Source organism: Corylus avellana, chromosome 8 (assembly GCF_965113065.1).
Source record: "Corylus avellana chromosome 8, dhCorAvel1.hap1.2, whole genome shotgun sequence".
NCBI lineage: Eukaryota > Viridiplantae > Streptophyta > Magnoliopsida > Fagales > Betulaceae > Corylus > Corylus avellana.
Window position 1 is genome coordinate 22,689,727 of NC_142497.1, and position 22,020 is coordinate 22,711,746.

Below are 22,020 nucleotides of genomic sequence, written 5' to 3' on the forward strand. Positions count from 1 at the left end.
TTGAAGGAAAATTTTGTCCGATTAATTATTAGCATCTTTCAGTTGTGCTCTAAGCAATAGGCTAATAGCTTTAGAATGTACTGATTGTGAGAAAAATCGTAAGCTTATGCTTGTGCAAGACTTGTAAAACCAAATGAAATTAATTTGACCTCTTTACCAAATGAAATTAATTTGAAGCTAGAAAAATAAATAAAATTGTTTTTTTTCTTTTTGATAGGTAAATAAAATTGTTAATTTAAATGAGGTTTTTTCTCTATCTCTCTACCAACCTTTGAATAATTGGTGTGACAAAGTCAACACATGCCACCAACCATATTTTAGATTTGTTTTTAATAAATCCACATTCAAGTTCTTAACATGATTCATATTATTATATCTCAGTATATACCAGCTCTATATTTTTTTATTAATTTATTAAATTATATAGTAAGAAAATAATATTAATAGTTTAATTAAAAGTTCGTGCAAATTAGATATCATATTTACTACCTAGAAAATTGCATAACAGCCTCTAAGATCCTCGTAACAATTACACACCATATTTTTATTCCACTTTTCTCTTACTTTATTAATGCAACATGTTAATTAGCCTTTTTTTTTTTTTTTTAATAATGGTACATATTATAATTTTTTTTTTTTGACATGTTCATACAAAAGGAGAGGAGTATTCGAACTAGTGACCTTTGCTTTATGAGGCGTGATTCACAGTCGATTGAGCTACCCCTTAGGGACGGTACATATTATAATTCTATCTCACTTTTGAAATCACTATTAGATCAAAATTTAATAGCAATTTTAATTACACTACTAATGAGAGTGGGTGGCATTACTCGTAATATAATGGCACATTATTTACAAATTTTAAATAACAACCCGTTTCCCAATTTTGGCACTAACATTCCCCGTTAAAAATATTCTTAATCAGGTAGGCTCCAAGAAGTTTGAAACAAAACGAAAAAACAGTGGTTCCACGTCAGCTTTGCTTTCTTTGTTTTTGGTTATTCAAACCAAAACCCCCAAGACACTCTCTCACTGACTCTTACTCCAACCAGCCCATGGCAAACTCTCACCAAATGCCTCCGAATCTTTGCCCAATCATCTTCCTTTTCTTCTTCGCCATCTTGGTCCTGGCCTCAGGGGTCCGAGCCGTAGGCGTGAACTGGGGCACCGCCGCCTCGCACCCTCTCCCACCGCCCGAGGTGGTGGAGCTCTTGAAGTCCAATAACATCACCAAAGTGAAGCTCTTTGATGCCGACCCACTTGTTCTCCAAGCGCTCTCCGGGTCCAACATCGGCGTCATTGTGGGCATTCCAAATAGTATGCTCAGAAGCTTGAACTCTTCCAAAAAGGCTGCGGAGAGTTGGGTACACGATAATGTCACCCGCTACTTCTCCAATGGAGGCAGTGGAGTTCGAATTGAGTATGTTTCTGCTTATTTTATTTTATTTTTTGCTTAATGGGTTTAATTAGATTTTCCCAGTTAGATTTCCGGGTCATGATTTGTTTTTCCTGTTATGTAACATGTGTTAAGGAACCAATAGAGTCTGTTTTATAGTTGTTCTTATCTTTTAGTATTATCCTTATAGTTGTTCTTATCTCTTCTCTTTAGTGTTCTAGTTGTATTTGTTTTACTTATTTGTATTGAATTAGGTCTCCTAGTTTGTATCAAGTTTGGGTTTGTCAAACTTGATTACAATTGTAACTCTTTGCCTATATATACAATGAGAACGAAGCTGAGAATTCATTCCGCCAAAAGCAATTTTCTTTGCTTTCTTTCATGGTATCAGAGCCTTACGGTTCATACCCCTCTCAATAAGATCCTTGACCCTCTCAAATTTGTGGGCCTTCTTCAACGGAATCAGCTTCTTCTCCAGGCAAATTCGCAGCTCTTCTTGCTGCCCTCAGATCACCTTTTCTCTTGCCGCACCTGCTGTACTGCACCAACATTGCCGCACTGCACCAGATTGCCGCACCTACTTTCTTTCTTCTTGCTGCACCAAATTACAGCCTCATTGCTGTTCTTCTCCTTGCCGCACTAGACCATAGCCGCATCTCCTTGCTGTGTCCTTGATACTGCACTCATGACGCAATCCAGCGACGCTGCTCTATCCTTCACAATGCCAAACATTGCGCATCTCTGTCAATCCAAGCTCGATGACAGCAATTATCTCGGATGGGTATTTCAATTTAAGCCCATCCTCAAAACTAACGGCTTGATGGGCATTGTTGATGGCTCTGAGCCATGCCCACCAAAGCTTATTCCATCTTCTCCGGACAAAACTACTCCTGATGTCCCAAATCCAGAATATATTCTTTGGGAAAAGAAAGACCAATGTATTCTCAGTTGGTTCATTGCAACCTTAACTGCTCCACTTGTGCCTACTATTTATGGGTGTAAAACCTCCAATCAAGTATGGAAAACCCTTGCCACTCGTTATGCTTCTCCATCAAGGTCTCACGTCACTCAATTGAGACGCCAACTTCAGACTCTCAGACAAGGTAATAATCCATGTGTTACCTTTATTCGAAGTGCAAAATCCTTGGCTGACCAGCTAGCTATCGCCGGCAGCCCCATCACCGATGATGACCTTGTATCCTACATCATTGGTGGATTAAGCTCCACCTACAATTCTTTTGTCATGACCTACTCCATGATAACAAAGAATACCACTATGTCTCTTGAAGAATTTCAGTCTGAATTACTTGGACACGAGCAACTCATTGAACATCAGGCTGCCATTGATGAACCACAATCCTTTGCCATGACTGCTCAGAAGCCAGGTTACAAACAGAGATTCAACAACCAAAGGAAACATTTCTCCAATTACAGAAATTCCTATCCCTCAAAGAAGACTTTCAACGGATCTCCTGGTATACTCCCAACCCCTGCTTTCTCCCAAGGAAAAACTATTACTGGAAGCACTAGCAACTACACTCCAAGAAGCAATTCTCCCAACAACTACACTCCAAGGAGAAATAACTACACTACAAGGAGAAATTCTCAACCTGGCATCCTCTCATCTAACAAACCTCTTTGTCAGATATGTGGCCGCTCCAATCATCAAGCATTGGACTGCTTTCATCGCATGGATTATTCATTCCAAGGACGACATCCACCATCTGAACTTGCTGCAATGGTTTCCCAATCCAACGATCTACAAGATGAAGATGAATGGCTTGCTGACAGTGGAGCCAATACTCACATCACTAATGACTTGGAAAATCTAACTCTGCAGCAACCATATCAGGGTAATGAGACAGTAGCAGTAGGTAATGGTAATGGACTTGGTATCTCCCACACTGGCTCTTCCTCTTTTCTTCGCTCAAATCAACTCCTACATCTTAAAAATATCTTACATTGTCCTGATGCTACAACAAATTTACTTTCAATAAATAAATTTTGTCGTGACAATAATTGTCATTTTAAACTAACTGATACCTATTTCTTGATTAAGGACAACCTCACAGGGAAGATCCTCCTACAAGGGGCAAGTGAAGATGGTCTCTACCCATTAAGGCTACAACACTTCACCAAAAATAAAGTCAGAGCATTTACTGCGCAAATTGGGATCAGGGTGTCTTCTTCAGTTTGGCACAACCGCTTAGGGCATCCAAGTCATCAAATCTTGCAGCATCTGCTTCACAACTACTACCTTCCTGTGTCTTCAGTTAAGTCGAGTCAATCTATTTGTGTTTCATGTCAATTAGGAAAGAGCAAAAAAAATTACCCTTTATTGAGTCAAGTCGTATTACCACTGCTCCATTGGAGCTTATTCATAGTGATGTATGGATTTCTCCTTTATCTTCAATCAATGGAAGCAAATGTTATGTTATCTTTATTGATGATTTCTCTAGATACACCTGGCTATTTCCTCTAAAACTCAAATCAGATGTTTTTGAAACCTTTGTTAAATTCAAGTGCTTGATAGAAAATTTATTTTCCCTTAAAATTAAACAACTTCAAACAGATGGGGGTGGTGAATACACCTCTCATAACTTTACTAAATTTCTGTCAACACATGGTGTTCTTCATCGAGTCACATGTCCACATACATCTCAACAAAATGGAGTTTCAGAAAGAAAACATAGGCATATCATTGAATCTGGTCTTAGTCTCCTAGCTCAATCCCACCTTTCTTCTAAATACTGGGTTGAAGCTGTCAGTACTGCCGTGTATCTCATCAATAGATTGCCTACCCCTACTCTCCAAAATTCAAGTCCTTTCACCAAACTCTACAATAAGGAGCCAGACTACACCTTTTTAAAAACTTTTGGTTGTGCTTGTTATCCTCTCTTAAGACCCTATGCCAAACACAAATTGGAATTCAGAAGCAAACAATGCATCTTCCTTGGATATTGTACCCACCAAAAGGGTTACAAGTGCCTTGATCCCATCTCCAATCGTGTATATGTCTCTAGACATGTTATTTTTGATGAATTGGTGTTCCCTGCACAGAATAGAGCAGCATCTTCATCCCCTAACGGATCAGATCCTTCCCCTACAGGTATTGTTCTTGATCATTCTCATTTTTACTCTATGAATAATTCTGACTCTAATACTGTTCAGACCTCACCCCCAATCACCTTGCCTTCCCCAGCACAAGTACCTATTCTAAACACTCCCCTGACTACCCCTACTGCCGAATTACTACCACCTACCCCTGATCCTATCCCCCACCTAGATCAATCCTTACTTCAGCTTTTGCCTGCACCTACTGAACCAGCCTCTCCTCATATTGTCACAAGATCTATGACTGGAAACTCCAAACCTAAGTCTTTTCCCAACTATCAGCTATTCCTATCCTTAAAATCAACCAAGCATCCACTAAAATCCTTTCATGCTACACACTTGCCTTCTATCCCTACCACATTTGCTCAGGCTGTTTCTAACCCTAAATGGTTTGCTGCAATGGAAAGTGAACTTCAAGCTTTAGTTGACAATGGTACTTGGTCTCTCTGCCCTAGACCTTCACATCGAAACATCATCAAGAATAAGTGGGTTTTTCGGCTAAAGGAAAAATCAGATGGCACTATTGAAAGATACAAGGCAAGACTAGTGGCTAAGGGTTTCCAACAAAGAGATGGTATTGACTACACTGAAACCTTCAGTCCAGTTATAAAACCAGCCACTATACGGATCCTACTATCCTTAGCAATCCACTACAATTGGCCCCTCAAGCAATTGGATGTCTCTAATGCCTTCCTTCATGGTTACTTGAATGAAGAAGTCCTCATGGAGCAGCCTACTGGTTTTGTTGATGCAGCTTTTCCAGATCATGTTTGTAAGCTCAAAAAGGCCCTCTATGGTCTAAAGCAAGCCCCACGAGCTTGGTTTCATAGATTGTCACAAGCTCTTCTCCATCTTGGTTTTGTTGGATCCTTAGTAGATACCTCTCTTTTTATGCTTCATCAAGGCTCTGTTCATATTTACATACTGATATATGTTGATGATATCATAGTAACAGGTACAGATTCATCTATCATGGAGACTCTCATCCACGGCCTTCAAATGGAATTTAAGTTGAAAGATCTTGGTTGCCTTTCATACTTCCTAGGCATCCATGTCCTTCGTGACAAAACTGGCTTGCATCTAAATCAAGGTAAATACATTATTGATTTACTTGATCGTGTGCAAATGCTTGGAGCAAAGCCCTATGCCGCACCCTGCACTTCAGGCAAGAAGCTCACCAAGCTTGATGGTGATACTCTACCAGATCCCACAACCTATCGTCATATCATTGGAGCTCTACAATACTGCACACTCACAAGACCTGACATAGCCTACACTGTCAATCAATTGTGTCAATTTCTCCATTGTCCAACTACAGAACATATGAAGGCTGCTAAAAGAGTTCTAAGGTATCTCAAAGGCACACCAGATCATGGCCTTCACTTCACTTCAGGTCCTCTTCAACTTCAGGCATACTGTGACTCTGACTGGGCAGGGGATCCTCTTGATCGCAGATCCACTACAGGGTATTGTGTTTTCTTCGGCTCCAACTTAGTATCTTGGCATGCCAAGAAGCAGCCTGTTGTCTCGAGATCTAGCACCGAGGCTGAATATCGTGCAATGGCCATTACAGCTGCTGAACTCTCATGGCTTCGAATGCTACTCAAAGAATTGCAAGTTTCTCTCCATGATCCTCCTGTACTCTGGTGTGATAACATAGGAGCTATTGCTTTAGCTTCTAATCCCATCTACCATGCTCGTACCAAGCATATAGAAGTTGACTACCACTTCATCCGTGAGAAAATTCTTCACAAAGATCTTTGTGCTAGCTACATCCCAACTCAAGATCAATGTGCTGATATCTTTACAAAGGGCCTTACCTCCTCTCGATTTATTTTCCTCAGAGACAAACTCATGGTTACTCCCCCTCCCATTCGTTTGAGGGGGGCTGTTAAGGAACCAATAGAGTCTGTTTTATAGTTGTTCTTATCTTTTAGTATTATCCTTATAGTTGTTCTTATCTCTTCTCTTTAGTGTTCTAGTTGTATTTGTTTTACTTATTTGTATTGAATTAGGTCTCCTAGTTTGTATCAAGTTTGGGTTTGTCAAACTTGATTACAATTGTAACTCTTTGCCTATATATACAATGAGAACGAAGCTGAGAATTCATTCCGCCAAAAGCAATTTTCTTTGCTTTCTTTCAACATGGATATCTGGGTTTTCTTTTGTTTGCTTGTTTTTCTGATTGCACATGTACTTTAGTATCTATTTGTTCATCATTTTTGATGACTTGGGATTGTCATCTTTTGAGTTAATGTATCACTGTTCATGGTTGCTTTGTTTTTTGTTTAGTTTCTTGGACAAACCGGTGCTAATCCATTTGTGGTTATGGGGTGGAAAATGTGGATCGATCCATTGGTTCTGTCTCTTGGTTGATTAAAAAGAGACCGTGGAAGTTAAAGTTCACATTGACGTAGTTGTTGCAGATGAAATGGTTGATGAACTTAAAGCACCTTTCGTCACGCTATTACCCTAGTCGATGGCTTGAGTGATATACAGTGTCATCTGAAAAGAAAAGTAAATGACCAAATAATTGAAGCTACCAATTTGGTACTTTTCTTTTGATAATCGAATGGTTAGCAATTAGAATTTTTATCACGCCATTGAATTTGCAAAGCAGTCTATGAGTTAGCCTAATTTGGTATTAATTTTGGTTATATTTTAGACATTGCAATTTGCAAGCAAACTATATGGATCACAACATTGTGAGGTTGAGAAGTATGGAACCCAACTAGAAAATCTGTACGTGCCTGCAAATTGTCATTCCGAGTTCTAGTTCAGTTACTATTTTAGGTGAACCTGTTTTGTGAAAGTATGATACATTCCGGCAATTTCTTTGAGGGTGATGTGCAGATGCAGAATTCAGCAGTATCTACCTTCTTGTTGCATTGATCTGTTTAGAATGAAGCAAAGGACGTGCTAGGGCTTATGTTGAGTGAATGAGGGACAATACAAGGAGAGGACATTCAAATTTTTAATGCGAAGTTGCATTCACGTGGTACTTTGCCCTCATTTACTGCATTTGAAATGGAAAAAAGATGCTTAGATAGCTGGACACTGTTGTGTGAAAATTTTCTAGTTAGATTTACAATGAATGCATTGGTAGATAGGGGTCCTTGTTCTTTTGTAATGGTCAGCTATATTGGCAGAGGGTATTTAGTAAAACAGTTTCTGTCTTTTGCATGCTGGAGCATGAAAATGCTGGGTTTTGGTATTTGCATGTTAGGTGCACAAAGCTGTTTGTGACTTCGGGAGCTGTGCCATTTAGAAATAATTGATGAAAGTTTATGCTTGGTGTTGTGGCAGATTAAACCATGTTGCCATGCTTTGTGTGCTGGCCCTTTGCAAAGTTAGTTTGGTCCTGTGGAACTCTTATCTTTTTAAGACACGAGCTTTCCTCTGTGTAATGAAGCTTTAAGATTGATTGCATTGGAAAACCAACTCACAACTTATGCCCAAGTTTCTGCACCTCACTCTTTTTGTGAATGGGTTTTACGTTGATTTGGTTGTGATTCATGTTGGAATTATGATTCCATGATGATTTTGCATTTGTGCTCCTCTTTTTGTCACTATCATCTTGGTGGACAATTATTTTACAAGAAATGTGTTATAAGAATGAGCTTCTAGCAAACTACTTAGGACAGGACTGGATGGTATCAGCTCCAGACAAGACACAAATTTAAATGAGTCAGTTGGTGTTTATTAGGGGAGCAAGCTTCAAGATGGGATAGAGAGACGCATCTCTCTCTGTGTGTTGCATGCTCCGTCGGCAATGCAAGTAAAGGACAAACTATTAAGGTCCTTTTTGATTGTCCTATTAAATTGAATGTTCCTATTCATACTGTGTATATAATCTAATTAACATCATCTTGAATGGGACCAATTTGAGATCTTATATGAACCCGGTAACTTCAATTATTTCCTTTGTTAGGCTAATCAAAAGCCAAATTGATTTTGCTTATCCTTAGGGGTGTGACTTCATTCTATGTATACTACTAACCAGATTATCTACAGGTATGTTGCTGTTGGAGATGAGCCATTTCTCCAAAGTTACGGTGAGCAGTTCCATCCCTTTGTAATTGGAGCAGCCACAAAAATCCAGGAAGCTTTGATCAGAGCAAACTTGGAAAGTAAATTGAAGGTTGTAGTCCCTTGCAGTTACGATACCTTCCAGTCAGAATCCAGCCTGCCCTCAAAAGGACACTTCAGGTCTGACCTCAACAAAACCATGATCCAACTCCTCACATTTCTTAGCAAGCATAGCTCACCATTCTTTGTGACCATCTCTCCATTTATAACTCTCCACCAAAACAAGAACATTTCCCTCAACTTTTCTCTCTTCAAAGAAACTGCTCACCCTCATAATGACAGCCACAGAACATACAAAAACAGCTTTGACTTGAGCTATGATACCGTAGTTAGTGCATTATCAACAGTAGGATTTCCCAACATGGATATTGTTGTGGCACAGATTGGTTGGCCTACGGATGGAGCAACCAATGCGACCCCATCCGTTGCAGAGACCTTCATGAAAGGCCTGATGAACCATCTTCATAGCAAATTGGGTACCCCACTTAGGCCTCGGAATCCACCAATTGAAACATACATATTTAGCCTTTTAGATGAGGATCAAAGAAGCATAACCGCTGGAAATTTTGAGAGACATTGGGGTATTTTTACTTTTGATGGCCAAGCCAAGTATCCAGTTGATTTTGGCTTGGGTTCAAAAAACCTTGTGAATGCTCAAAATGTGGAGTATCTTCCATCCAAGTGGTGCGTTGTGAACAATAATAAAGACTTGTCTAATGCAACGGCACGTGCGTTAGAAGCATGTTCGGTTGCTGATTGCACAGCTCTCTCCCCTGCTGGGTCTTGTTCTAATATTAGCTGGCCCGGGAATATATCATATGCGTTTAATAGCTATTATCAGCAGCATGATCAAAGGGCAGACAGCTGTGATTTTGGAAGTTTGGGTTTAATCACAACTGTTGATCCATCGGTTGATCATTGCAGATTTTCAGTTGAACTTCGCACTTCACAATCAGATTCACTTCATGGTTCCTTTTTTTTCCACTGGACAACCTGGCTAATAGCTACTTCAGTATTTTTGCTCAGATTTACATAGTCAATAGATATGTGGGGGGAATTTTTGCTGCTCTCTGTCTCCTCAGATATAATGTTGTGGTCACTTGTCATTGGACAAGGTTATGCTTATTCCTAAGATTTCTTCTGTGACTTCAGGGTCCATTCATGTTTCCTGATTGTTCATCTCAAACTTTTGTGATCGACAAATTTCTCCTAGTTAGAATGAGATAGCTGTTTCTTGAAATTTAGAATCATGGTCTTTGATGATTGGCCATAGACATGTCTCCTTTTTATGCCATTCAAACTGAAGCACGCATTCATGCTCTTCAAAACTAGTGGAACCTGATATGACTAGTAGATTAAGAACACATTATTGAAGGCATTTATATGATCATTGCAGATGTAGTTGAAGATGGCGTCCCACATTCCTCACAAGCCATTGATATATTGTGGTTTGATCATTGTAAAATTAATTTTCTATTGTTGATGTTTCTTTTTTGGATGGTTTAATGATCCAAATTCCTTGATACTTTAAATTTAGGTTATAGCTCTCTTCTTCTTCATAGACCTTGTCTTTCTTCGTCCTCTCTATCTTGACTTCCTCTTGTGAGTATTGACCGGGGAGGAGGAGTTGAGTCAGCTCCTCCCTCTTCCTCTCCCTTCCTTTTCATTTTCCTTTATTTATTTATTTATTGGTCTACAACTCAAAAGCCAAATCTACCACACCTCCCTTCCCTCCATTGCCTAGACCACACCCCTTAGATTCACCGGCCTACATTGCTTTCGGCGTCTACCCCCGCTCCATTGTCGCCACCATTGATGCATAGGATCTTCAGCTTCTCCTCTCATTTGCCACTGGATCTCCATAGATGGTATTCTCTTTTTGCCTATGAAGAGGCCGAAATTCAATTGCAGATCTAGATGTGATGTCCATTAAGCCAATTTCGATAGGTACCTTGATCACCAAACGCTACAGTGATGCTCCTCTTCAGCGGCTGCGGTTCAACCACCATCAATTCTCCTATTCCTAATGTAGTTTTCAAGGGCTGCTTGTTGCTACAGTAGCTTGTAGGTGTTGTTTCAGACATATACTCCTCTAAATTATCCTTTCAAACAATCATCTTAGGCGGCCCTTCTCTTGACCTGTGAGCCAATAACTTAATGCCAAATAACTTAATGGACTAGGCCAATCATTTGGCCAAATCCAATCGAATTTTAGGTTTTTTAGCACCGTAATGGTTATACCGAGCCTCTGTAATTCTTTGCTTCCTTTTTTTATTTATTTTTAGTTTAGTTTTAAAAAAAGTGTTTTAATATAAAATAAAAGGGAAAACATGTCGTTAATATTTTTATTTTGAAAATAGAAAACAAAAGTGAAAAGCAAAATGGTTTACAAGGGAAAAATGCACGATCAGTCTCACAGTTGCATCGATTTGTAATAAGCTTTATAAAGTTTAAGAACTAATTAACTTAGAACTTTGTGTGTTAAGCATAAATGACAAATAACTCTGCACCTCAAACTTTCGTTTAAAATTTTAACCAAAAACAGTAAGAATGCCATATTAACAATAACAAAGCATGTCCCCTACACTAAAGAATATAAAAATAAATAAATTTGTAAATATAAATGTAAAAAAAAAAAAATTATAAGGGGTGACCAAACTATCGTAAAAGACTTGGGGAGGTTATCATTTATACTTTTTACATGATATTTTAAGTTATGTTTTAAATCTTTAGAGAACAACTACGATTTTTTTTTTATAGAAAGCCAAACTTTGTTGTTGTACTTTTGTTTTAGGCCACTTTCTTTAGTGTACTTTAATTAGGTCGGCCAGGATAAATATCACCCCCGAAAAGAAAAAAGAAAAAAGAAAAAAAAGGAACAAAGAGCGCAAGCTGGTTATCTTCCTTCTACTCGCTATATATATAAAAGCCAAACTCGTGCGTTCGCATCTAAATCGATTCTCTCTCACTGACAAACCCTAGATCTCTTGCAACAAGCTCCAAACAAACACTCAGACCATGTCTGGGATGTACGGACAAGAAGGCGGCGATTCCGCCCCTCCGAACTACGGAGCTAGCGGCGGCGCCGGAGGGTACGACGGCGGTGGCTATGGCGGTGCTGGAGGTTACGGTGGTTCAGGAGGCTATGGTGGTGGAGGTGGATATGGAGGAAGTGGTGGTTCTGGTGGTGGCTATGGAGGAGGCAGTAGCGACGGTGGCTATGGGGGTCGTGGCGGTCGCGGTGGCGGAGGAGGTCGAGGCGGTGGAGGTGGAGGATACGGTGGTAGAGGTACCCTATACATTTCTTGTTCGCCTTTGTTCCGTTACTGATTGATTTTGATTTAGACCTAGGGTTAGAATTATTGGCTTAGTTATTTATCATCTGATTGATTGGATCTTATTTGCAGGAGGTGGTGGTGGATACCAAGGAGGAGATCGTGGTGGTGGCCGAGGCGGTGGCCGAGGTGGAGGTGCAGGTGGAGGTGCAGGTGGGCGTGGTGGGAGCGGCAGAGACGGCGATTGGCTTTGCCCCAATCCAGGGTGACTCTTTTTTTTTTTTTTATTCTTCTCTGATTTACGATTTGTTTCACTGTTCTTGCCCTTATTCTTAGTAGCTTAGTTTTTACAGTTTTGGGGTTTGAGATTTTCTGAACACTCGAATTTGACCTCTGCCATTTTTACAAACTCGCTGTGTGATTGAAACTGGTATATAATTGAATGTAGTTGCGGGAATTTGAACTTTGCAAGAAGAGTTGAATGTAACAAATGTGGTACACCCTCACCTGCGGGTGCGGCTGATCGTGGTGGTGGTGGCAGCAGCGGTGGTGGTGGTTATAATAGAGGCAGCAGTGGTGGTGGTGGATATGGTGGTAATCGAGGTGGAAATTATGGAGGGGGTAGGGGTGGTGAGTATAATGGTGGTAGAGGTGGTAGTAACGATGGTAGAGGTGGGGGAGGCAATAGGGGTGGTTCTTATGGAAAAGAAGAAGGTGGATATGGTCAGGCTCCTCCAGCAGCACCCCAACCTTATTATGGAGGGGCTGGTGGGAACCATCCGCCGCCTCATAACTCATATGGTGAGAACACAAATTATGGACTGGATGCAGTTCCTCCTCCACCTACAAACTTTTCTGGAGGGCCTGCATCATATCCCCCATCTTATGGGGGTCCCCCTCCGGGTAGTTATGGTGGTGATGGTTTTGGGGATGGAAGGAGTCGGGGTGGCCCACCCAGTGGATATGATGGTGGGCGTGGTTCTGGTGGTCGAGGTGGATATGGTGGTGCTCCTGCTGAGGACCCAGGTAAGGTGAGGCAGTGTGACGAGAATTGTGATGATACTTGTGATAACTCTAGAATCTACATATCAAATTTGCCGCCAGATGTGACTACTGAAGAACTAAGGGAACTCTTTGGAGGCATTGGACAAGTAATATACTCATCTTTTCTTTTGTACTCCTTGATTTTTAGAATTTATTTTCCAATTTTGAAGTTGGAGATTGTTTTGCACCTGTGCGCTCTTTGCAGAAAATGTGTGCAGCATTTTTATTTATTCATGGCCTCAGGGAGGCATCCTTAAGGAGGGAAAACTCAACTAACCCCATAGAACTAGGTAGCGCCGCATGCAACATGTGTGTTGCAGGATTCAAAGAAAATAACGTTGAACCTAATTAACTTAAAACAATTATCATCTTGGTTGCATATGGGTGAGGATGAATTTCCTGTTGTTGGTCTTCTATGTCAACTGTGATAGAGAAGACGGTGGAAATGTTTGACAAATCTATCTAGGCATTTTCCTTCTTGATGGTAATGTTTGAATGGGATGCTAATGATACATGCATTATTAGGTGGGAAGAATCAAGCAAAAGAGGGGATATAAGGATCAGTGGCCATGGAATATAAAATTATATACAGATGAGATGGGAAACAACAAAGGCGATGGAGTTTTGTCCTTTGAAGATCCGTCTGCTGCACATTCGGCTGGCGGTTTTTTCAATAGTACTTACTTACAACTTTCCTGAATTTAGCATGATATCATCATTTTCTAGGAGTGTACTAACCAGGAAGCTTACTTCGCAGATTATGATATGAGGGGTTATAAAATCAATGTTGCAATGGCGGCGATGTCTGCACCAAAGGCGCCGCCTGACCACAGGTATCTCCCTGACTGATGTATTCATTTTGTTTTACTTACAAATGTTCGTATGATATGTGTACACGCATGAGAAATGTGTTGTAACTTCATTTCTGTATTCTTAATGCTCGCTCCACAATTTTGTAAGTCCCATAACGAATTACAGATTCTTTTTATGATGATTGGTGGATGGTGCGCTTGGGTCTAGCTGTTATAAGGTCTAACTGTTTGCAGATGATTATCATTTTTCACTAAGGTTGCGTTATTATTTCTGTGCTTTTCCTTGGGCCTGGATTACTGACGTTTTTGGTGCTCCTGCAATTTCATTTTGTTGTAAAGTTTTTGTGGAGATATATTGTAATAGGGTCTTATTGCTTGTTTTACAGAATTTCTTCTTGTGTGTCAGTGTAAAAAGTAAGACTTTATAGAATTTCTTGTTGATTTCACGTTCTCACATAATTGGGCTGTTAATATTTTGCTGATGGCTGTATTTTAGGATGCAATGAGATCCTGCTGACTGAAATTTTTTGAATGTGCTTTCAAATATATGCATGTGATGCAACAGTTGAGCTCAAATACCATTCAAGGGTTGTGATGTTTACATATCTAAAGAAACATTAGGCTTATAGTGCAAGAAGTTATGATATATTAACGTTCTACATTCGGGCTAGTGTAACTTATTATTTTTCTTCTTTTTAAGGTAGTGACTCAAGATTGTTGAGAACCGTACTAATAGATGGAAAAATAAGTAGAAACTCAACCATTTGAGTGAAGCAGAAACTCAACCATTTACAGGAAAAAAAGGAAAACTCGACTAAAACTTTTGGTTTTTTAGATGGCTAGGAGCTTTTTTTTTTTTTTTTAGTCTCTCTCTTTCGTTTATTATGGATATCTTTAGACCTTTAACAAGGTTTTCTCTGAAGGTATATATTTATTTACTCTTGTAAGTGGAAATCTCAATAACTTGCTTCGAGTTATCAGTTTGGCTGACTGATTAAGCATTCAAAATTTGCTGCATCTGTGGAGCATAATCATTAACTTATCATTTTGTGCAATAGGGGTGGTGGTAGAGGTGGCTATGGAGGCGGGCGCAGGGATAATTATAGAGATGGGTCTGGTCCTGACAGACATCAGCATGGTGGAAATCGATCACGTCCTTACTAAAGGAATCTCAGCATAAAGCATTTTATGTAACTAAGAATTATGGTCTGAGAGATTTTATTGTGTTCCCATCGCGGGATACTTGAACTGGAGACTAAGAGGTAGGTTGTTCACTTGCTCTGAGCAAGACCTCTTTTCTCCTTTTCCTTTCCATTCGCCGCTAACTGGAGGGGTTTTTATTTTTAGACATGGGATTTTGATTTTAATTGTGTGAATTTTTTTTAGAGGCAAGTGGATAATCTCCAAATTGCTTGCTGCTAAGGTAGGTTGATATTTTCAGGTGAGTGCTGCCTTTTCAAATTGTGTTTTCATCCTTGCTTGGAATTTGAACCAAGTATCATAATGTGGATTTGCTTGCATCCGTCGCATTTAATGCGACTGTGATACAAGCATGTGAATGCATGTAATATGTCATTTATGCCTGTCCTGACTAGGTAAATAGGGCCCTATGCTAGCTAGTATGTTGTGGCTGGAGAGCACTGGAATATTAATTCGTCCTTGGATGGAGTGAATTCTCCCACCCTTTCCAAGCTGTTTTTGTGGCTCATTTTGTAAACTTTGATCCGGTATTTTGAATCCTGGACCTGCCGAGCAAGTTGAACAAGAAGATTGATAACTTGCATTGGGATATTATGATAATATATTATTGCTTCCAAGGTTTTCTTTCCATTTATAACAACTATATTGGCATTAAACGCTAGTATTGGATGGGCTGGGCTATTTGGAGCCTTGCATCTTGTCTTGAGAAGAGTTTGCTTTCGTTTGGAAAATGTGCAGTTTCGCTTCTTTCGTCTACAACTATTCAATCCAAATATGAGGGTCTGAATATACAGTGCTTGGAGCGCGTGACACCCCATATTTGAAACCGTTCAGAATCAGATTTTGGAGATGCTGTTGCCGAAGGCAAGCAATATCACCGTCACTGCTTAACAGAGTAACTAGTTTACAAGCTGCCCAAAGGAATGGGTTTACAAGCAGCCTAAAGTCACCAATCTCTTTTATCTTCTTGATGGTTCCACTTCAAGACTTAAAAAAGTGATTCTTCTTCCAATTTTTTCTTTGTAATGAGCCATCTTTCTTCGGTACTTTCACTACTTTGTCTTGCTGCTATGAGTAATAAATGAAATGCGAAGGGTAAATGAAAGGCAGAATTGGGCTGGCTCCATAATTTTTATCTGAGTTTTCCTGAGTTAGTCTTTGGTTATAAGGTTGTGTTTATGTCCCATTTGTTTCAGTGCAAAATGTTATCCATTGGAAAATAATTCAGTTGAAATTATTTAAAAAAAAAAAAAAAAAAAAAAAAAAAAAATTGTTTCAGCTGAAAACAGTTTTTGTTGAAAATTTGAAAATATATATATATTTTTTTATATTTTCATTCATTTATATCAAATTATAAATATCAACTTTTTATTTACAAGGTAGGAATATTCATAGTAATTAGAAACAAATAAAACAAATCAACTTAAGAATCATGTTTAATTAAAATATACATTAATATAATTTTTATATAGTATGTGAAGCTGCGCGACAACGAGAGATACGCCACAAAGAGTTGTTAAGTGAAGAAATGAGAATGGATAACTTTCGTAAATAGAATTTACTATTTGGTGTAATCCAGTTTAAGTGCGGCTTTATTTCTTTCTTATTTTATGTCGTCGGCTTAAACTCGGCTTTTTAGAGCATCAATCAAGTTGAATTCATAGTTTTGTTTTTCCATCTGTTCTGTTTGTTACGTTGTGGTTGTTTTCATTTATAAACTCTCTTCATGGGATGGAATTTGATCAAATGTCAAGTCATACCTCTCTTGGATAATGGCCGCGCATTGTCTTAGGCAAAGAAAGAGGATATAGTTTATGAGCACCTCGATAACAAATTGTCACCAACCCCGATAGTGAGATCACAAGCCAACCAAGTAAGTCCTTTATAGCCAGCTTCAACATCAGAATGCAACAGTATTATTGCAATTTGCTAACACTGGCAAATCAGCATAATGGATAATGGTGTCCAATGGTGAATTGGCACTTCTCGATCAACATAATGGATAGTGGTGGAAATAAAAGTGTGATTTTTAGCATGACTAGCAAACGACGACCAAGGAGGGAGCATAAAAGAATGAGATGATCTTGATAAAAGCTACAATTTAGGAAGAAATGCAATATAGCAACAGTACAAACAATATCAACTATATGATTCGAAATTTTCTGGCCATTTAACCTTGGTGGCAAAAGAGGGCCAAAAAAAAAGGAACTTGTTTAAATCATGGTTTGCTGAGATCCTATCTATATACATGTGTTCCTTGCATGTCATAAGTGCCATGCGGCATAGCTCCAGATCCATATTGAGGACCAGCATCAGCAGCAACCTGGACCTGAATGCAGTACATAGTTTAGGAGCTATCGGAATGAAGAGCCACAAAGTTTTGTGGTATCAAATAAAAGCTATCAACACCCCCTCCCCTGCGCGACGATAATTATACAATATTATAATTACCCCGAAGTGTCACTGCTACTCCTTTACTGTAAACTTGCAGCAACAAATGCTATAACATTTAACATTTATCTACTTCAAGAAAAATTTACGTGCATAAATCAGGCTATAAAGCTTTAACTGCCTTCGAGAGGTGTTTGCTTACTTTAGTCTCTCAATCTTTTCTGTTAACTTTTCACAAAACACTCTGCTCCAGCATCTAGAAAAATATATTCTAACATTAGTCGGGGTTTATTCATAATACCCTAAACTTTATTTTTATTTTATATTTAGTTTTTTTATTCCTTTTCATTTATTTTTCCTCTTCATGCTTCTCTCCCTCACCCGATCTCCCTCTCTTTCTTTCTCTTAATTTCCATCCTCTCACAACTTCCCTCTAACAAATTGCATTGTCAAATACCATGTTTCACGCCCAAAAACCATACCGGCCATCAACAACAAAATCCTCACTCCATCAAAAATCTCCACAATCTTATAAGTTCCCTAAACCATTCGCGAATCACCTCCTTTCCCCAATTTCAGCCACCAAAAATTTAAACACCCAACAACACTTCCCGGCCACCAAGCTTCAAAAAAATAACCCACCCCCCCAAAAGAAAAAAAAAAAAATCCTCTCCATCTTTTCAGTCACCAACAACCGAAATCCCCTCCAAATTGTCAGCTGCCAAAGTCAATAACCCAATAGCAAAGATCTTCTCAAATTTTTGGTCACTAAGATCAAAATGGCTGTGCATCAGGGGAGAAAACCCCTCTCCATCAACACAAAATCAAAAACACCCAAAACAAACTACAACCCACCATAGCAAACCGCATCAAAGGAGAAAACCCACAGCATCGCCCTCTTTCCTTAAATATATATATATTTTTTTGATAACGTAGGAAAACTTTATTCAAATTAATTGCACGTCGCAAACACATACTGTACAACAATCTTCACCGTTAATCAAACTCCTACAAGTAACTGACCCCACCCGCCAGAACTAGTTACCTGGTAACCCAAGAGTTTTCACCCCTGACGGGCTAAGCAGTTTATCCTCATACCCAAGAAGTTCCCTTAAAGATTTTGGCCATCATATCCCAAAAAAGGAAAAACACTCAACGACATCTCCCTCTTCTTCTCTATATTTTGGATAACTCCAAAAATACCCAACACTACACATCAGAGTAAACCAAAGATCAAAAACACCTAAAAACAAATCACAGCAAAATCTCCTCCAACTTTTGGCCACCCGAAACTCAAAGCAGCCAACACCATAACCAACTTCAAAGAATTCATGTTTACTAAACCAACCCAAGAATCAACCACTTAAATCAACAAGTTTACTTCACAAATGCAAAAAAATCCAGTTTCAAAGTGAATGGGTTTCCAAAGAACACGAAAAATCTCAAGAATCTTACCATTTGAAGAATTTCTCCCTCCTCTCTTCAAGCTTTTGACTTTCTCTCACTAACCTTCTATCTCTCAGCTTCTTGGTGCATCTAGTGTATGCAGAAATGAGGGGTAGGGGGTTGTCACTTCTCTGACTTTCACTCAAAAACCCCACGTGAAGCCCCCCCTTCTATTAAGCTTCCCTTCAACTGTTCTTTTATTTTATTTTTAATTACATTATATTCATTATTCTATTTATTATTTTTGGTATTGTTACATCATTCATTTTTTTACCAACTAATCAATCAATACTATAATTAAACTAATTATCTATTTATTACTAACTAGCTAACTGCTTAATTCTAACTAAACTAACTACTTAATTCTAAGTAAACTAACTAACCATTTATTTATCATTAATAAAACTAACCATTATTTTAATTTTATTATTATTAATGTCATTATTTCAATCTAATTATTATTTTCGGTATTTCCAAACCGGAGTGTACATACATGGTATGAAGAGCAAATTTATACGGTATCTATTGATATGGTGTCAGCTAATGTGTTACTGATATGATAATTCTAGTTTCATATGCTGAGAACCAGAGATAATACTAAGAGGGTTTTCTGTAAATAATAATGTAAATGAAATTAGCACTTACACTTTAAAGAAATATATGTGTATATATATATATATATATATATATATATATATATATATATATATATATAAGTAACACTTTAAAGAATATATGTATAGACAAGTTTCCAAATCATAGTTTTGTAACCTGATAATGCGGTGTTGTATAACTGCCAACTTGCAGTTTCATGAGTAAGTAAAAATGTGAAAGTGTAATAGGTTTCTGTGGTAGGATATAGGAGAAAATATTAGCCAAAGCAGCTTCCACATTTTCCTCGACGATACATCTCAATTTTCAGCTCAGTTGATACTGATCCAAGATAGTTCTTAGTTTCTTTTCAATCAGCTTCCAATTGCTCAGTGCAATACGCACAAGGTAACACAATGACAATACAGAATCAGTTTGGTTTAAAAGCAAACCTCTGGGGATATTTTAGAAGATAAGAGTTCAGAAATAGTTAGGAAAACCATGTTGCTGGTCCATTTATCAGTTTAAAAACTTAATCTACCATAATCGGCCATGGATCAAATCTGAAACTGTTTATTCTTTATGTTTAAATCTAGGCTACTGTCAAAAGTAACATGGATGAGGAAATTTCAGACCATCTCCATGTATGTTATTCTGGCACTATCATAGAATAATTTTTTTTTTTTAGCATGTTTGCTTCTAGCAATTACCACCTCAGACACAATATATATATAGACAGTGGTAACATCAACAAAAATATATATAATCATTACGCACAAGGAGTCTAATAATTTTTAGAAGGCATTGATGAGCACGTGAGGGTACGTACCTGATCTGTGCCATAAGGGTCAGGATATGAATATGCCACAACGGGATTGCCATAGCCTACAGCATATCCAGTGCCTGAATATAAACCACTCCAAAGGTCAAAGAGTTGAATTCAATAAATCTCTCAAGTTCTGCAGATGCTGTATTTTTCAATAAACCATGTCTCAAGAAGAAACAATTGAATTAAGGGTGAATTACTCGGGTTTGCCACATTGGCTGCAGCTGCTGCTGCTCTTGCTCTCTTCTCTGCATTCGCCAGCTCCGCTCGTAGTCTTTCGATTTCACCAGCCATGGAAGTCTTATGTCTCTCCATTAACTGTCTTTGCTCAAGGTTATGAGCACGTGTTTTCTTCTCGTATTCGATAGCAGCCCTATTCGTATCCAATTTTTTAAAAAGAAACTGACATAATTTCTTAACAGTTTCAATCAATAATTATAAAATCAAGTCACTCCAAAAAATAAAAATAAACTACTTCTTCACAAAAGTGCATTTGCTTTACCTTTTCACTTTAATTCAATCCTATTCTCAATTCAAATCAGTATCTATACACAGTTCTGGCCAGATTATGATTCTATAATAGTCTTCTCAGTGATTTCTTTGACATTTGTGCAACCAAAAATTAGCCTAGTTTCAAAATTTCCTAACTTTCCAGTCTATTTATCCAAAACAGATTTTAAAACACGCTAACAATTTTACAGAAACAAATTTGACGCATAAATAATTGAATTGCATTAAAAAGAATATCAAATAACCATAACAATAAAATGTGAAAGTGAATAAGATTTACCTTCCTCTCTGAATCTCCTTGTGCGTCCTCTCAATCTCGGACTTGATCGCCGGGACTTGCTGTACCTCCGAGCGTGCCCTCGCGATATCGTCCTCAATGGCTCGAAACTGCGCCGCGAGCTCTTGGGGCGCCGGGCCGAGCTTCTGCACGTCGGAGCGCACCTGAGCGAGTTCGGCGCTCATAGCGTCGATCGCACGTACCTCGGCCTCCATCACCAGGGACCTCTCGTAGAGGTCCCGCACGTGAGCGTCACTCTCGGCCTTCACATCTGCCGCCTTGGCCGACACGAGGCGGAGCTCCCGCTGGGCCGCGGCGAGCTCGTGCTTGAGCGCCACGTGGGCGGAGGCGAGCCGTTGGTTCTCCTCGAGGAGGGATTGGATCTCGCGGTGCTGGATGGCGATGCGGTCCTCCAAGACGATGGACCGTGAGTTGTGGTGTCTACTGGAAAGGGAGAAATGGTGGACCTCACGGAGGCGAGAGTCGTCTATTCTCGAGGCGTGGCTGCGTCCGGCCATGTCTTTTGCTTTCTCGCTCTCTGCAAGCTAAGCCGATAATCGAGAGAGCCTTTTGTCTGTACGTTTGGGCTTCTGGGTAAGTTTTGCTCTGGGCCCAAGGCCTTTGTTTTAATTTGATGCATCATACTACGAGGCTTATAATTATTTTAGGGATAAATGTAAAATTGGTTCAAGTGGTTGGCGTAATTTACAAATCACTTCATGTGGTTTAAAAAAATTGATAGGTCCTTAGGGTAGGCCAAAATAACATTTTACTTTCTGAACTCATTTTCCATTAAATGACTTTACAAAAATCGTTACATTGTCACATCACACCCAATAAAAATAAAATACGTGTTTTTATTTTATTTTTATTTATGCTTTTAAAAAAATGACAAATAAATTTTTTCACGTCATTTTGAGGCTCCAACACACATTTCACATCAAATTAAATAAACATAATCCATCTATCCCCACCGTGCATCTTTATCTTTATATCCCATAGTGCGTCGATAATTTTCCTCATCGATTCACTTTCCCAACTTGAAATCG

At 38.9% G+C, this 22,020-nt stretch overlaps 3 protein-coding genes across 8 annotated transcripts; 2 read left to right on the top strand and 1 right to left on the bottom strand.

Moving 5' to 3' along the window:
- Positions 1-1,038: 1,038 nt before the first annotated feature.
- On the top strand, positions 1,039-10,013 carry LOC132164336 (O-Glycosyl hydrolases family 17 protein). The gene is made up of 2 exons (XM_059574832.2): positions 1,039-1,420; positions 8,525-10,013. The coding sequence occupies exons 1-2, from the start codon at positions 1,056-1,058 to the stop codon at positions 9,633-9,635; spliced, it is 1,476 nt and encodes a 491-aa protein (XP_059430815.2). The 5' UTR covers positions 1,039-1,055; the 3' UTR covers positions 9,636-10,013.
- A 1,444-nt stretch (positions 10,014-11,457) lies between these two features.
- On the top strand, positions 11,458-16,084 carry TAF15B (TBP-associated factor 15B). Of its 6 annotated transcripts, none has more exons than XR_009438311.2 (8): positions 11,458-11,888; positions 12,007-12,139; positions 12,323-13,025; positions 13,444-13,594; positions 13,676-13,751; positions 14,789-14,992; positions 15,117-15,171; positions 15,669-16,084. XR_009438311.2 is itself a non-coding variant. In XM_059573791.2 (6 exons), the coding sequence occupies exons 1-6, from the start codon at positions 11,618-11,620 to the stop codon at positions 14,892-14,894; spliced, it is 1,440 nt and encodes a 479-aa protein (XP_059429774.2). In that variant the 5' UTR covers positions 11,458-11,617; the 3' UTR covers positions 14,895-16,084. The 6 variants fall into 6 exon arrangements, 1 of the variants encoding a protein (XP_059429774.2); XR_009438312.2 differs by having other exon boundaries at positions 15,117-15,153; XR_009438309.2 differs by having other exon boundaries at positions 14,789-15,171.
- A 925-nt stretch (positions 16,085-17,009) lies between these two features.
- Positions 17,010-21,561, bottom strand: LOC132164599 (protein FLC EXPRESSOR). The gene is made up of 4 exons (XM_059575136.1): positions 20,975-21,561; positions 20,385-20,557; positions 20,188-20,261; positions 17,010-17,259 (listed from the first exon to the last, which is right to left on the bottom strand). The coding sequence occupies exons 1-4, from the start codon at positions 21,487-21,489 to the stop codon at positions 17,167-17,169; spliced, it is 855 nt and encodes a 284-aa protein (XP_059431119.1). The 5' UTR covers positions 21,490-21,561; the 3' UTR covers positions 17,010-17,166.
- Between the last annotated feature and the right edge of the window lie 459 nt (positions 21,562-22,020).